At 36.7% G+C, this 18,261-nt stretch overlaps 1 protein-coding gene across 3 annotated transcripts in view; it reads right to left on the bottom strand.

The window, feature by feature from the left end:
- Positions 1 to 2,502: 2,502 nt before the first annotated feature.
- pns (DENN domain containing pinstripe) overlaps positions 2,503 to 18,261 on the bottom strand; it is a 136,402-nt gene continuing 120,643 nt past the window's right edge. For 2 of the 3 annotated variants that reach the window (XM_069335941.1, XM_069335942.1), the window contains 7 exons: positions 16,135 to 16,584; positions 14,498 to 14,643; positions 12,993 to 13,111; positions 12,140 to 12,345; positions 10,264 to 10,440; positions 9,687 to 9,885; positions 2,503 to 8,617 (listed from right to left, as the gene is read on the bottom strand). In XM_069335941.1, coding sequence (XP_069192042.1) covers positions 8,437 to 8,617; positions 9,687 to 9,885; positions 10,264 to 10,440; positions 12,140 to 12,345; positions 12,993 to 13,111; positions 14,498 to 14,643; positions 16,135 to 16,584 — 1,478 coding nt within the window. In that variant the 3' untranslated portion in view covers positions 2,503 to 8,436. Of the gene's footprint in view, positions 8,618 to 9,686; positions 9,886 to 10,263; positions 10,441 to 12,139; positions 12,346 to 12,992; positions 13,112 to 14,497; positions 14,644 to 16,134; positions 16,585 to 16,980; positions 17,104 to 18,261 lie in introns of all 3 variants that reach the window. The other variant, XM_069335940.1, reaches the window with a different exon arrangement.

Below are 18,261 nucleotides of genomic sequence, written 5' to 3'. Positions count from 1 at the left end.
ATAAAAATCTTACGTTTATTAACGATTCTGCGTGAAATAAGCATTGTTCTGAGATGAATATTGCGGATTTCCGGCTCTACGACCGATGAAAAATGCAACTTTTATACAACTACAAATATCTTTAGTTTTACTTTAAATTTTGTCCTGAAAGAGTTTTCATATATAGATCCAGTTTCTGCCGTTCTTCTGACATGAAAAGACCTTTGGTTTAATAAGTTATTAAGATGTTTTCAACAATATTACTAGGGCGTTCACAGATTCTAACATGGGCGACCCTTTTGGAAACGCAACACATGGACCATTAAGGTTCAGAACACCATCATTGATGTAACCATCAATGATACAACTTCTTCCACTCTACCAATTACCGTTGGAGTGCCACAGGGCAGCATCTTAGGACCTCTTCTATTTCTTATATATATAAACGATCTGCCTAATGTCTCTAATATTCTCAAACCTATATTGTTTGCTGACGATACTACCCTTATCTATTCAAACCTCAACCCACATACACTAAATAATGTTGTGAATAATGAATTAAAAAAAGTCCACTTATGGATGTCAACGAACAAACTAACATTAAACATCGAAAAGACTTACTACATCTTATTTGGAAGCAAATCATCAAATGCAATTCAGCTACAGATAGACAACATTAACATCAGTAATAAAAATGATGGAAAGTTTCTTGGCCTATTCCTAGACAAGAGACTCAACTTCAGCACCCACATTCAACACATAACTAAGAAAGTCTCTAAGACAGTTGGTATACTCTCCAAAATCAGATATTATGTTCCTAACTCTGCTCTCCTCTCACTATATTATGCACTAATCTACCCCTATCTTAATTATGGTATCTGTGCATGGGGGTCTACCACTGCAAACCACCTTAAGCCCATCATCACACAGCAAAAATCTGCTATCAGAATAATAACTAACTCTGCTTTCAGACAACACTCAGCTCCCTTGTTTAAATCCCTAAACTTGCTAAATATTAACTCCCTCCACACATTCTCTTGTGTCAACTACATTTACAAAACCCTGTTCTTAAATGCAAACCATGCTCTGAAACTCTCCCTGGACAGATGTAATAGGACCCATTATCACCACACCAGAAATAAATATCTCTTTGATATCCCCAGGGTCAAACTTAATCTGTGTAAACACTCTATGCAAATTAAGGGACCTAGTCTATGGAACTCACTCCCTAGTGAATTGAAAAACTGTAAAACTTTTGCCTTATTTAAAAGCAAAACCAAAAAGTACCTAACTTCATCTTCTTAGTTTCCTACACTGAGCTTTAAATTTGCTCTGTACCTAGTGGTACCCAATCTCCTAATTTTTATGTAATATCAAACAACCTTATCATTGTGTTCATTGCTGTCTTCTTTTATGTGCTAGCCATATGCTGTATTGTGACTACCAATTTTTGTCAACTACCATTCAAGCTGTCATTGCAATCAATCTTAGCTACCTATGTGCTTTAATATACTGTACCTACAATTTTCTCTCATCTTTTTTTCATTTCATGTAACTGTTATCATTTTTTTGTCAATAAATTTTGCAAGTATTTACCTCCTTAAAATTTTCTTAGATTAAGGACCTGCCCGAAACGCTGCGCGTGCTAGTGGCTTTACAAGACTGTAATTACCATATTTGTATCCTCACATTCCTTATGTACATTGTTGTATATGCATAAATAAATAAATAAAGTGCATCACACTGGTTACATGGGGGGACACTCGTTTTGTATGACGTCCGTTTCACATGACGAACATGGAACGAATTAAATTCGTTATGCGAGGTACCACTGTACTTGCTCATTAATCGCAATCGATAATGTTCATTTGGCAATGCAACCTGTCCTCGTCATAAAATAGCTTGGTGTATTTAATCTAACTTAGTCTAACACTGTACCTGCTTTCTTGAACTTTCAAGTCTGTGTAATTTGTTGACATATTTCATGGATCTGAAATGTCTTGGAATACTGAAGGTATTCAAAATGTCTACATTCAATTCTGAAGGTGCTTTGCAATAAATAAAGTACATTATCAAAGTAACTTAATTACTAATATGTGCTGTACATTCCAGCCCATCCTCATCAATAAAAGCCAAATGCTCATTAATCCAGCCTCTAAACCAGTTTATGAATGAAAAACAGGTTACATGTAAACTCACAACTGATGATGGTTGAACGCGTCTCCAACAGTGCTTCGCTGACAACATCTGTTCAAACCAGTGCTATAAATTCTTCACCCCACATGCTTCAAATATAAATTATTACCAACAGAACCTAAATACCTAACCTAACCTACAACTAAGTATACACAGACCTTTTAATGAATAATGACAACAACATATAAGAACATGTCGATGTTTAACACATTCATTATTAAAACTAATGAATGCGTCTTAAAGGGGATGTCTGCAGCTTTAATGACCCTGGCCTGAGGATGGATTGGTACATTCACAATGTCCCAGTTCTTGGAATAAAATTGCAAAAATTATTTGTCTTTATTTCATTGAAACTCAGTTCATGCAATACATATATACATTTACACCATCAGGTCTTGACAGCTGAGCATTATTACCAGCTCATTGTTCTTAACATAAATAGGATAAAATATGTTTCCTAATGACAGCACAGCAGTCTCTGCTAGTATACTAACACACTTTTAACAAGTGTAACAGCTTGTACTATGAGTACAAAATTAGTATTGCCTTGCTTTTAATTATACTGTACATAAAAATTGTAACTCGACAAATTTCTATACACAATTACGCTAAATCTGGGCACCCAATGAGAATTGCAATACAATCGGCATTATTGCAGGAGTACCCGCGATAATACTTAGATGTCTGCGAGATAATGTCTGTGAGAGTACCACTTTTGTACTCATGTTCAAAGTTGAAGAGTGTCATGCAGCCAACTTGAACCCTCAAGGGTTCAAGTTGCAGTCTGTGTGCAGCCACAGACAGCAGTCATGTTCATAATTATAATAAATAAACTAATTGTTAAAGAGTACTTGTTCAGATTTGTTCCATTAATATTCCATATCGATTTACGGGCTTTACGAATCATGAACACGACGGGTATCACAGCTCGAGGAATCCATAGGAGTCTTCACTATTAGTATGGCACTCCTTCTCACACTAAATTTGACTCGGTTAACCACGAAAAACACCTTCATGGATAAATACAATATATATATGCTTTGTGTTCACTCGTTCATATTTGGGTGAACATAAATATTGTACATGAAAATTGATCCATTGTTTCAGTTTTTCTTTACAGTATGCTACAATAACTTTAAACAAAACTCTTCCATTCAAACAGAGTAAGTCATGCCATTGCTGATAATTACCTTTCATGATGCACAAAACTTAGAATACAACAATTAGATATAAAAGGACATTAATGATTTATTTAAGCAATGAAGACATTTCATAACTTATACATCACATAATAAATGCTTTGGTATATAAATCTCACTATGTAGAACAACAAAAATATAATTATTTAATAAATTTCACTCCATTCTAAAGACTGAGGCCATAGAACCATTTTGCTTACCACAAGATCGCAACATCATGCCATTATGACGTGCCAAGGGGCACTATGGCAATACTGCCATTACAATGATGAGTCGTCATAATGTGGCTGAACACACAATGACCACACTACACAAAATATTGGAGAAACAATGTTTTGGTCTGTCCTGGACCATTATCAAGTCATGTAATAGAAGAGAGGATTTTGGTACAGACAAATATAAGGTAAGAGTAAGATGAAAGGTGAGGGGCAGGTTGGAGAAGAATAAGGTAAGCATAGGATGAATAAGAATAATTCTTACCTTATTCTTGTATTCATCTTATGATTACCTTTCTCTTACCTGCTCCTCACTCTCATCTTACACTCTTACATTATAGTTGCTTCTCTCAAATTATTTGATTTGATGAATGGTCTAGGACAGACTGAAATGGCGTCATTTAATTTCTCTATTTTCTGAGAGAAAATGGTTGGTCATCGTCATTTTGAGGGCGGCCACCACCGTGGCCGCCGCTGGGGCCACCGCTGTGGTCACCACCGTGGCCACCACAAGGCTGAAGTACAACTGAATTAAACAAATGTGTGGTTTGGTCATCGTCATTTTGATAGTGGCCACAGTGGTGGCCGCCGCCGGGGCCACCATCGTGGCCGCCACAAGGCTGAAGTACAAATGAATTAAACAAATGTGTGAAATTAATAAAATGAAAGCCATTATAACTGAATTTATACTGGTCAAACTTTATTCCTGAACAAAATTTTATCTTTGTGTTAATAATATTTAATATATAACCCTTGAACAGGAGCATAAGTACTTTAATTCAGGAACAAAATTAGGAAAAGATATTAACCGATGTATGATCAGTTGGTCTCAGATTTCAATGGAAGCACCGATAACGAGAGTTAAATGTCAGACGACACAAGTTATCCATAATGACTTGTCTACATATGTCTTTCCTTTGGGTCACCATAAATGTTATTCTACTGAATTTGTTACATTACTGTGTTTCTACAATAACAACTCAAATATAAAATCAATAAAAATATACATAGGTCACATTGTATATAATTATTGACGATATTATAAAACTTACTCTATTGAATGCTTTAGTATGTTATTTCTAAATTTATAATATTTTGTAAACACAAGTAATTTAAAATTTTACTATATTTAAATTTGTTTAAATTTTTTCCCTTGCATAAAAAACTCACCTCACTTCTGGAGGCAAGTCCCTCTAATTAATCTACCGTATAGTTTTATTTCTTTAAACAAATGTAAGTAGTGATTACTGCATTTATATTATGCCTTAAGAAAATGACAAAATAATTTGTAGTACATGTACAAACCTGTTCAGGATCTATTCTCACTTTCATAAACTGTTTGAATGGTGGTGAAGCCCTATTAATGTTTCAGAGGAATGAAGGCCTGCATATATATACCATTCAGATTTGGCAATACTGTATATGCTAACCCTAAACTGCATTTAACAAAATAATATATCTATGAGCTTTCATGCTAAAACGCAGAAAGCCTAAGTTTATGTGTGATTTATGCAAATGATATTGAAAATCCAGGAAAGAGCAGGTTCAACCAGAATTTATCTACACAGCTTGTATTTTCATTTTAATTGAACTTCAAACCTTATGTATACTATTTACACATTGCATTTTAAGTTTGGCCAATATGGCCCACCTTCATTTCCTTCTCTCTGCTCCAGACAATTCAATGCTTTGAAGATAAATTTAGAAATAACATGAAATATATATTAATGGAATAAAAAAATAATTCTAAACATTCACAACTGTTCAAAATGAACACCATACACAGCAGCACATAGCATGCACCCGAGCTACAATACGCACCCGAGCTACAATACACACCCGAACTACACAATACACGCCCAAGCAACAATACATGCCCGAGCTACAATACATGCCCGAGTTACAGCACAGGCCTGAACTACAGTACACTATAGCATGCACCCAAGCTACAGTACTCTGTAGCATGTGCACAAGCTACAGCACATACCCGAGCTACAGCACATATCTGAGATACAGCACATATCCGAGTTACAGCACACAACAGCACGCACCCGAGCTAGTCTAAAGATAAAACATTGTGTACAGTAAAAATAACCAGCGCTGAATGTAATGAAACACATTTTTGTGGCAAGTCCTTGGTGGCTCTTTGATGCTTGCTACCTGGCAAACAACCCAATTTAATTCACGTCAGGCACTCAAGTCATTGAAGGCTTCCAGAGATCAGTCAAACTTGGCTTCCCTCTTAAAAGAGGTGCAAGGAGTAGGGGGAAGCCAATAAAACCCTAAAAAAGAAAATGTCACCAAAAGGTGGGTGAATGCAAACATACAAGGTAAACATGGTATAGAAAACGAGACAACGAAGCTCAGAGTTAAATGAATCGCCTGCTGGTGAAGCAGTTCTCTTGTTAGTTCCACTGTGCACCGTCTTCCTCCATTCCCTAGCCATGAACCTGTCATTTACATGGAAAACCCAATTCCTGTGAATTGGAAACGAGGGGCTCAATACGAGCCTCCAAGGACCCACCAGAATGAGGTGTTTTAATACATTCAATCCTGTCTTTCTAGGAGTGCTCCTATTGGTGGCTTCTTGCTGCTGTCGCCACGGAGAAAAAACAAAAGGGGTACTCGCGAGGGGTAGAGGAGAGTCTTAGAAAGTAACACCCTATAAAAAGGGGAATTAGCAAAAAGTTAATTGCCCCAAAGTGACGAGCCCAGCACGGACCAAGAACATTCACCAAGCAATGAACTGTTGGCACCAAAACGTCGGCGTTGGACCACCAAAACCCACGAGCCCTAATATCTGCCCATGACACATTTGAAAAACTATTGATGGTCGTGAACTTATGAACATTATTGGTCCGAGGGTAAACCACAAGCTGGCTAATCTATTTTTACACTAGACAACTCAAGACAAATGGTTCCTGGAACAAGAAACCAAGGTCACCAGATCCAAAAACAAAATGTCCTTGCCATGCACTACTAATGTGGCACAGTGGTAACAATGAACAGCTACAACCGAACATAATGAAGGAGATGGAGGAGCAAACTTGGACCAAGTAGAAAATAGCAACTGCTCTTGATCCTGAAAAGACAGAGGCTGACCCTGGGGCAACCACATCAACATTAATCCATAATGCAAGTATAATGACAAACCTGGCCTGTAAAGCAAAGTCCTTAGCAGGAGGTTCAGCTAAAACAGACCCCCATTGACTTCAAATGTTGCAGGCCTCAATGTGGAATGTATTCCCTACACAACAGGTGACATGATGGAAGCAACAAGAATTACAACCAACATACATAAAAATCAAGGCACATCCAAAACCTTGCAAGGACAGAATCTATAATAAATTCCTACAAAAATAGCATAGAGCTTGTGGGATCCTGAAGGGTAGACCAAGCAGGAAATGCCAGGCACTGGTGCTTACGTATCGGTGACTACTGGGAAGGGAGATCTAGCTCTTTATGCTCCACCTCCTAGCGGCTCATACCTGGTGTGCTAATTTTCCCCTCATAACATTAAAAAGATGAAAGTGTTCAAGTTGTGGATGGAATAGCTTTCAATGCATTCCACTTGACTACCACCCATACAGGGAACTTTCTTACATCCTTCGAATCAAATGCATGGCCAGCTTCCACTGATGTCCCTTATAATGTTGACATCTTTAATTTTAATCTACCTCTTTAATTTTAATTTCAAATAGACTTCTTTTGTCAACATTATCCAATTCAAGATCTTGTACAAAGTAATCATATTCCCTCCGTTTCTTCTCTCTAAGGTTGTGAGGCCTCTGAATTCTGGTGCCACTCACTGAATATTACAAAAACTGAAAGTAGCATATGGGCAAATCTGGCTGTTAAGGGTGTGAAGCACACTGTGTAACAAGCATGCAAACAACCTATGTGACCTTGTACAAAAACAAAGAGCCAAAGATCCGTGGACTGCCAAGGGCACGGTACCTTCATGTTGGAACCCACTCTCGGAGACAGCCACCTGAACCCACCAAAGATTGTAACTCAGGCCAGGCAAGGAACAATACCAGCTAACACCTAACACTCAAGGACCTGGTGAGGATTGAACTGGGTGGATTTTGCCAAGTAGCAAATACCAACAAGCCACTAATAGCAGCCCTCACAGAAAACTTATATCAATAATTTTGCCAAACAAAATGTTAAAAATATTCTTATTTAAAACATACCTGTAAACACACATTATCATGAAATATGTATACAAATATTTGGCAAAGTACATTTTTTAGTGTTGCTAAAACACTGAGTACATATGGAGAAATAATTATATTAAACCTAACAGCACTGATATGAGTATTTTGTACCAACAACTTCAGTTACTTCACAAAAAAGGTTAAAAATGTGGCAGTAAATGTAGTCTGCCTCATTAAAATTGAATACTGAAGTGAATGAGTGAAGGAATATGATGGACATTATTACAAACAAATCTACAATACAGTACACAAATTGGAACCCAAATAGTGATAAAAATTAAACTATAGAAGCTGACACTGATATGTCTCTTACAATCTGTTCAGTTTGCAAGGTAATATTGTCCTACACACAAGAACTATTTAATTTTGACATACTGTACACCTAAAGCTGTTAAAATTATATGAAATAGTCTTCTCTTTCCTGGATCCATGATAAAACAATTACATTTGTTCTTTTGTATGTAAAAATCTGAATGACACTCTCATAATATAAAATTACTCAATTAATATAACACTGATGCAATATATATATATCATATTTCCTACATCAGTAAGACCCCATAATTTGGACAGCCTGTATCATAATGGCACACAATTTCTTCATGCATCCTAATGGAATCTAATATTTTAATCAATTCCCCTAGTTAGAGAACTCTCAAGTGTGATGTCAAATTCATTAAGAGCAGACAAAACATTAATGAGGTCCCGAACTAACTGTGGATCTCTTAGGAAGGACGAATCATCATACATGTGACTTGTGATTGGAGATCTCTGGAGTGGTAACAAGATGCGTGGCAAAAGGTGTGATCTGAAAAATCAAAATAAATTTCATTATATCAATAATTATATTATTAATAAAGTCTGATTAACCATAAACATTTCACTCTGTATGAAATGTTTTCCGTTATTGTTTCAAAACCTGGTTTGTTTTTTTGTCGGGGCATTCTCAGTTACGATTTCAGGTCCTTTCCTTTTGATTGTTCTGGCCTCCCAGACAAGGCATAGTTCTCCTCTTTGGGGCGGTTGCAATTCAACGTCTGAGCCTGCCTTGATGATTGGCTAGTATAGGCTTCTGGTTACCTGTGTCTGCAAGCCAGGGCTTTTAATGGTGGCTGTGGTGCTCCTCACCTTCTCCATTTGCACCTCTTCCTGGGCATTTAAAGGCAGTTTTTCTTACTTGGCTAGCCTTGCTTTATACACAGTAACCTTCCATGACACAACCATTCGGGGAAAAAATACATGGCACTTAGTAAATACAAGTCCTGGGCAACCATCTGGTGGTAACCAGCGTAGATAGGGCAGGGTTTGTTTACTTGTTACAAACTATTAGTTGGCTTATTTCTCACAGAGATGTGGAATTTTTTGTTATGTCTTAGACTTTTTAATGTTTCATTTTGGTAGTGATGTTTATCTTTGATCCTCAAGTATTTCCCTTGCCCATTTGTGGAAGCCAGGATTCTGGGCCTAGGTCCCAACAGGAAATCTCAAGTGCCTGATAAAGGAAGTAAAATCTGAGGTCTAAGATTTGAGAAAAGTACGTATCCCTCTATACCATCGCTACTCTATAAACAAACCCGGCCCAGCCTGTCCAAACCATTCCCTTGCACAAATGACTGCTGAGGGAAACATTCCTCGATTTGTTTTTAAATCAAAATAATAATAATTGTGTTATGGGGAATCGGTGTTACAGGAGTGCCAAGTGTACTGGAAAAAATTTAACTTTATGGAACTTTACAAATGATCTTGAATTATCCATACTGCATGCAGGAAAAATTGAATCTAAATCGTATGGATAATGCAATCGCGACAACATCAGCAGTCTAGTGAACAGAGTTGTCAAATTTATCTGTATGCAAAAAGCAACAATTCCAACTAACCTGGCTGCAAGACAAACAAAAAGTTGGAATTTGTCATCTTTGCCAAGATGAGATGAAGAGCCATTGATGCGAGCCACAAGAGAGACAAATTCACCCATGCTTGCTAGCCCATGATCCCGACCATCTCGTGCAATTCCTGTCAACTGTTCTCTTTCCATTTCTTCACGTAAGATAACCTCAAAGTGCTGCTGCACCCTTTCTGTTGATTTAGATGCTATTAGATTTAAACATCCAAAAATAATACAAATTGTATTGAAGTTTTAATTAAAGTTTCTTGTATGTAAACAATTTATGCTGACCCCATATCTCATATTTACATGCAACAAATAAATGCAGTACATAAAAACCACAATATTTATAGCAACTAAAATTATTTATAATCCATGAATGCCAAAAATTAATAGTTAAGCACTTATTCCAACTACTCTCTGTAATAACTTAAAGATCTGGAGTAAAAGTCATCTATATTGTAATGTAACCAGTGTTACGAATAGTGTTGTCTTCTGAAAATGGTTACAGAAATACAGTTGCAGTACGATACAGAAATGTACTGTATTGATGAAAATAAATAACTTACCAAAATAGTCCCAAAGATAGAGATTCTTGCCAAAAAACCGTGTAGATTTAAAACCATAATTGAAGACTTGTTCAAGGCAACAGACAAGACCAAAGTCTCCACAGAGTAGAAGTGTGAGACTTCCTCGCTCCTTCTCTGGCTTGTAGAAGTACTTCACCAAGCTATTGACGGAATCCCCTGACAAAACAATAACATTTTATAATAACTCAAATCACAATAATACTTCATGAATATCAAGATTGATATAAATTTATTATTACAAACAGGTATAAAAAAATTCACACACACCATTTTACTTTCTGCCAATCTCATACTCATTTGTACCACTTAAAACAAATATTTTTGGTGTTTATCATTTCATAGGTAACACTAAAAATGCCATCAGTACAGGCTCCCGGTAGTACAGGAGGGTTTGTTCTTGACGCACAATTGAGAATTCCGGGTTTGAATCCCGGGCGGGACAGAAATGGCATTTCATTTGGTATAAACGGTATCTAGATGGTTGGGTACATTTCCTTTCACCTAATGCCTCTGTTCACCTAGTAGTAAGTAGTTACTCAGCAGTTAGTCAGCTTGTTTTGGGGGTTTGCATCCTGGGAGGGGGTCTGTAATTCACCCTTGGATTGGGGGATGGGGGACGTCAATAAAAACCTAATGTGTATGAACACATTTGAGCTTCCTGTGCCCTGACACAATGAATTACTGTATATTATTAGCTACAATGTGTAACAAAGTGAGAAATGAGTGGTGATTATGCTTTGTACAACAGCTAACATGAACAGTGTGAATGGAAGAGAGTCCGAGGCAACGGCCTCCTGAGTACGATATGACAGGTAAAACGTGTAGCAGGATTGAGACTGAAGGAGGTCAAGATGTACAGTAATTGACAACTGGACAATGTGGATTTAATGATGGAATGGTTTTAGTAACAAGATATTTACCACAAAAAAAGTAAGAAAAATGTAAAAAAAAATTCAAAGAGAGCATGACCTTCATGAATCTGCAGAAAGTGTATGATATATGGAAAGTACAAACTGGTAGGTATTGAGCACATGCAAATGCAAATATGAAAAGATTAAGTGTAGGAGTACATCAAGACTGTAATGTTGGTTTATTCTCACATGTGAAATATGGAATTAAAAAACTATTTTAGTATCCCCTAGATTTTTTTTTATGCTTCATAGGCTTTTTTTTTTTTTAAGCTACATAAAGCAAACCATCAGCTGGGTGTAACCGCAATACCTCACTTAAGAAAAATAACCCCATAGTTGTGAACAAAAACCAAGAATCTCAAAATTAAAATGAAGCATATATTTTGGTATTAAGTATGCTCAATAGGTTTCTGAAGGCTCCTTACTCTTGCTTGTAATGTTGCACCCATCTACAAAAGTTATAAAAAATGTGATTGAACCCATATGTTAACATTCATGCCTAATATTTTTCACGCACTATATTTTTCACCAAGCAAAATTATAACTTCAACCAGTCATGTAAAGGGCAACATCGAAGAGAACCTGTCTGTAAAGAGATTTAAGCACATCTAGCATATTTCTCGTGCCCAAGCCTCGATATCTCATTTTCAAATTAAAAAGGGCCCATTTGTTATTTAGCGTGCTGCAACTAGCAATAAACAACAACCATAAAATTTGGTTTTAAAGATGCTCAGTGGTTTTCCCATGTCCCCAACTATTTCTTATAATGTTGTCTCTATCTGTGAACTCAGCCCCAACCTCCTAAGCTGTTCCTCACATGCACAACTTCTTGTTCGTCGAATTGGGCGAGTAAATCCAGCATAGAAAATGCATGTTTCAACTGGAGATTCACAGAAATGAGGTTCCACTGTATTTTTAATCATAACTTTAAGACTGCACCATACCTAGGTGCTGCTGTATATCAGGAACTGTAAGTCTCAGATCTGAACGTCTTGGCCCAGGAACATTCGGGGACCTGCAGCGTGGAGGCGTTCGGCAAGATTCTACCAAATCATCTGAAGTAACGTGGGACGGAACCAACTCTCCAACAAGAATTCGTTCAAGTGACCCATCATCTATTCCACGGCCAAGCCAACGTCCACAGGGAAACCTAAATTAAAAATAGGGAAAACATGGGATATAGGCACTATAATCAATAGCACTCTTCCTATCTTATGAAATTAGTTTCTAACAATATTTCCCACATTTATCCATTTCATACAAATTTCCTGGAAATATGTGCATGAAAATTTGTAATATAAAATACATTACTGTATAGCAAATAACACTACATATTGTATATTAAGAATAAAAGTAATCTTTATTGGCTTTACTTGGCTAAGATATTATAGTACAATACCATTCTGAGACCATTTATGTGGGGTAGTTCATACAATTAATAAATTCATGGTTTTAATATTATCAGATATAGTTTTAAATTTTCAGTCAGAAGGTAAGTAGAGAGAATCGATGAAGAGAAAATATGGTGGAAGGATAAAATGAGTGCTTGAGTGTCCATGTGTTATTTATGGAGGTGTATATGTTCTGCAAAGATAAGAAAGTTTGCTTGAAGCCAGTCACTTGCTACTACGTTTTAAAGTGAGAATTTGTGAATTGTCTTAAAATTATGTGCAAATTACAGTCTCTACATCTGCAATTATTCTGTCATTTTAACAGTTGTTTACATTTTGTGCAGAACAAAGTTGCATTCCTGTATTCTAGATAGAGGAGAACAAGGTACAATTATGTGTAACTTACTTCCAGGTGTGTCCAGCAACTTCATTTCTGACTAGTACATGTTCCACCATCCACTTGGGAGACATACCCGTGTTGTCATGGCCAATTCGTAATGTTGTCAGCAAACCTAAATTTTTGTGCTGCACAAAGAAAATTTTCTTTAATTTAGGAATAAATATTATAGATTAATACAATTAAACTAATACGACACTTCTAGCATTCAAGAATTGGGTAATAAAGGCTTCATCTTCTCTGAAATCGTTGACTCTGGCCAGCCTGTCCTGTACATTGATCTTATTTACAACCAAATGTTGAAAGTTTTGATCGTTTTTATGTTGATGAACTATTTCTTCTATTTTTCCTTACTGTATAATAAAACAGCTAAGAGGAGTTGATAAAATATATGTACGGTATATGGCCCAGATATGTTTAGAAATACTGTAACATGTTTTAATGTGCAATATCATACAGTACTAAAATTACAGGCAGAATGCACTTTACATGACAACATATAATGAAATGTCATAAATACAAAGAAAAAAAGAATTTTTAAACATTTTATCCTTCAAATTGCCACTTGCTGCTAGATTACTCTTGGAGATTAAGTCTCGGTGGATCAGTCAGTTTATTCTAGTGTGTCACGATGCCATATAATATAAATTATGGCCTCCTGCATCACGATTTCTTGCACCAATAATACTGACTCAAAGAGAAAATACATTAATGTGGATTCTTTAAGTGTGGTTTTGAGCTACCCCACACATGAGCCATCTCACATCTCGTATATGCAGATCACATCATGCAGGCAGAGGTGTTCAATGCTGCTCATTGTATAAGCATATAAATGACAATACCTACTCAAATGCACCACAAACTACCCACGAGACAGCAAATCCACTAACAAACCAGCCAGTCAGCAAGCCAGTCAGCCAACCAACCAACTTGCTAAGAAATCTACTAGTTGGCAAGCCATCGGTTAAATCTCCCACCCACCCACCAACCATCGGCTAGCATCCCAACTTGGTTGCACACCTATCTGCCTGTCTCACTAATTAAAACAGTTGCACCCACCTGCCCTACCTTAGTCACTCACTCATTGATTCTTGGTTTGCTTTCATTTTCAGCCAGCTTGTTTACTATTTTTTACAGTACTGTATTGTGCTAATATTTTTTTACAGTACAATACTAAATGTCTCTTTTTTATATATTAAAAATGTCTTGAAACATAGAAATTTATGGGGAAAAACTGGATTGTAAAAACGTAATTGGTCTAAATTTAAATAGGAAGGGGGAGGCGAGGGGGATTAGGCACAAGGAATTTATACAGGGTGTCAGGGAATGTACGAGGTACCTAGGAATCCATGTGGGGTGGCAGGATTGTAATGTTGTACAGTTCATGTTGGGGGCTATGATATTAATTTCCACATACAATATGAACTGCCTAATATAAACTCATAATTACAGTAATTAAAAAACTGTATATAAACAAGAAAAATTATAATATAAGAATTGTAATTAAATTCTACCTGAAAAACAAGTTCCACTTGGCTTCTTGGTACAGGTATATTTGACGTTTGGCCAAGAGTGCCACCAAGACTGACCCAGGCATTCGCTGATGTACTGGCCCCACTCAACTTTCGTGATGGAAATATCACCACTCTATATGGCACAACTGAAAGAGAAATAATGAAATATAAACACAAACTAAGCCGACTAATACTAAAATTATGTGAATGCAATACAATGGCACCTTGTTTGAATGGACCGAGACTAGACCTGTTCTGTTTTACCAACGATCCCAGCCCACTGATTGCCGTGCTATTTCTCACTACTGTATTAAAAAATATTTTGTTATTTATGGCCCCAAATGATAGAATACAACTTGTGCATATATAGATAAACATTATTATTATACAAAATATTACATTTGAAATATACTTGAAAGTAAAATTAGGAAATATAAAAACAAAAGATAAAAATTTAAAAACAAAAGATAACAATTTAAGGAACGTGTGGGTAATAGTACAATAGTGACGCATACAATACAAAACAAACCCTTTTACAAAATTGTTACACTACTGTATATTGTTGCATAAACAATTTGTCTCAGCTCCTTATCCTTTGATTTGGTGAGTATTTTTCACTTTGAACAACTGTCTACAATATGCACCTTAAAACAAGCATCTGCACAGAGAAATATTGGTAACCCTATCAACTAGGTACACTCTCGTTAGCTTGTAACCACCGCTTGTTAAGTATGACCCCCACCCACCAATCAACTTAAGACATGTGGTGGTGTGAGGATCCCAGGCACACCAATCCCATGCATTCAGACCATCAAGATACATCTCTCATACAAGGTCTCTGCTTCCATTTTGTTACACAACAGGAGAGAAAACCCTGAGCACCTGAGCCCATACAAGACTGCATAAGACAAAAGTGGCTGTTGCTTAACTAAATGCCCCCCTACCCCAGCTACCACAGAAGCCCAGCCACAACATATTGTATAAGGAATCCAGACAGGAAGGCAGAAACATGACGAGTGCCAACTGAGACATACACGACCACAAAGCACCTGAAAAAGATACATGGATGTTCTATACCCTGCAATAGGACAGTACATGAGTACTCTCTCATGGCAACTTACCTACCAGAAATGTCCATTTTTTTCTCAGTATTCATGGGTTTATATACAAGGATCATTATTCACATATTTTCTACAGGCTCACATTATGAGGCAATAACAATAGATTGGACACCACAAGAACAATTAAGGGAAAGCAATGATACTGACACAGTTATGGATAAGCATTACTCATAAAGGTAGAGTAATATTACAATGAACTTAGTTTTGTAACATATGCAGCAAATTTTTAACTTAGAGGGCAACCGAATGTAACAGCTTGGAAGATTATTAGATATTTATATAGTACTGGTATTAGAAAATCATTGTTCATAAGTGTGTAAACAACGCACAAGATGTACTCTTATCATTTATCGTAAGAAAACTATCTAAAATTAAAAAAATCTTTATAATCCAGAATTTGCCTAAAATTCAGAATGGTAATTCAGCCCAAATTATCAAAGTTCATCTGTGTAAGAATCTGTTTAGGAAAAAAGTAATAAAATAATCTAAACTTTACAAGAGCTATTTATCACTTACTTGTGGAAGTGTAAGTACTTGTGAAGCAGAAGTAGTCTACAGCATTCAGGGAGAGTAAATAAGACAGGAACTGTTCCTTCTCATCATCACAACGAAGAAAAGCATAGCGTTTGTACAAGCTTCGTAGTAGTTCTGAATCACCTAGGAGAGCTGTCAGGTGTTTAGAGAGAACCTTCTTCTCCAATGAGAGTCTCACCCAGGCCCGTGCATACCCAATGTGTGTCTTTATTTCTGTCATTGCCAGCACATTACGCATATCAAAGGTGACCGATATAGGGAGTGGACGTAAGGTTGGAATCCCAGGATCAGAGGGACGTGATCGGCGGTCGATGCTACGGTCACTAGGCCACCGCTCGTGTAACGATTTTTTCCGTAAACTGTTTGTGTTGCTCGGGGACTTTGTTGGTGAAGCAGGTGCACTCTCAGTCTCCAGTGCCATTGTTGATAAGTCTAATAAGGAGAAAAATGTATCATAAAACAGTCTGGAAAATAATTCCAGAAGTAAAACTATAAATTGTCAATAAAATATCTTGGGCATAAATTTAATTCTCAATACACAAGAATGTCAAGGAAACCATCTCTCAGTTTGTTAGAAATACAGTAGGAAGTTATGTATTAAAAAACTGATAGATGTACCTATGAAATGAAAAACCCAAGAATTAGCTGTTAAAATTACAGTACTGTACTGTATATTTAAATTACCAACATATATATTTTGATTAAAATCATGCATTATATAAATTAAACAATCTGTACCATAAATAAGCAGTATTATATCCAAACAGAAAGCAGTTTTCAGGACACACACTAAAGAAGATTAAAAAAAAAAACACCAAAGCCACTTACCAAAAGTATATGCTAATTGTGAAGCCAGATACCCAAGACCACTAATGTTACCCAATTTAATGGACATGACAATCTCCGACAAGGGTGACAAACTGCTAATCTTTGGTGAGGTGTTTTGAGGAACTGAAAAATAATTGCGAGCCCTTCTGAGTGTGATTCACACACTGAAACACTTTCAGCCTTGTTACGTTAGTGGAAACTAGAGACATTTAAATAAGTTTTAAGGTTGGCGGGATTATAAATCTATAAGAGCTAATGAGGATTTTGTTAGTTTTAGTGCAACAACTACATGTCACAAAGCCAGAAACCTATTGTATAGGTTACATTATACAGAGTGTCCCGTAAGTGGAATCATGTCCTGTCTAAACCATGGTACAAGAAGTTTGGAACCATGGCCCAATAAGTCTGGAACCATAGCCCAATAAGTCTGGAACCATAGCCCAATAAGTCTGGAACCATGGACTAATGAGTCTGGAACCATGGCTCAATAAGTCTGGAACCATAGCCCAATAAGTCTGAAACCATAGCAAAATAAGTCTGAAAACATAGCCCAATAAGTCTGGAACCATGGCTCAATAAGTCTGGAACCATGGCCCAATAAGTCTGGAACTATGGCTCAATAAGTCTGGAACCATAGCCCAATAAGTCTGGAACCACAGCCCAATAAGTCTGGAACCATAGCCCAATAAGTCTGGAACCATAGCACAATAAGTCTGGAACCATAGCCCAATAAGTCTGGAACCATCACATGTGATTATGGATTGGATGCCTCATTTGGATTTCTTTATAAATCATAATGGTAGTAGACACTTGCAAAATAAGTAGAATGCAAAATAAAAGCCAGTTTCATCAGTGCATCCTATGATTTCAGATGTGTGGAAAATGATTCCAGACATATGGGAAATGATTCCAAAAGTATGGGAAATTATTCTAGACATAGGACTATTCATAGACATTCTATAGGAAATGGTTCCAAATGTTTGGGAAGTGGTTCCAGACATGTAAAAAATGGTTCCAGAAATATAGAAAACAGTTCCATATAGAAAATGGTCCAGGAGTATGAGAAACAGTTCCAGCTGTATGGGACACCCTGTAGACTAAGGCTTAAGACCTTTACCATAAGCCATTAAAAGTGTTTTTCTTGTAAGTATAGAATAAACTAGCAGCATTGGTGGTCAAAGATGTCTGGAAAGGCAGAAAGATATATATAAAAAAAAGGAGATACACAACATTTAGTGTTACAAGCAAGTGGCATTACATGTGTATCTTACACACACATGC

This window comes from Procambarus clarkii, chromosome 34, assembly GCF_040958095.1.
Source record: "Procambarus clarkii isolate CNS0578487 chromosome 34, FALCON_Pclarkii_2.0, whole genome shotgun sequence".
In the NCBI taxonomy this organism is placed as follows: domain Eukaryota; kingdom Metazoa; phylum Arthropoda; class Malacostraca; order Decapoda; family Cambaridae; genus Procambarus; species Procambarus clarkii.
Note: the sequence above shows the minus strand (reverse complement) of the source record. Positions and strands in the feature narration are given on the sequence as shown.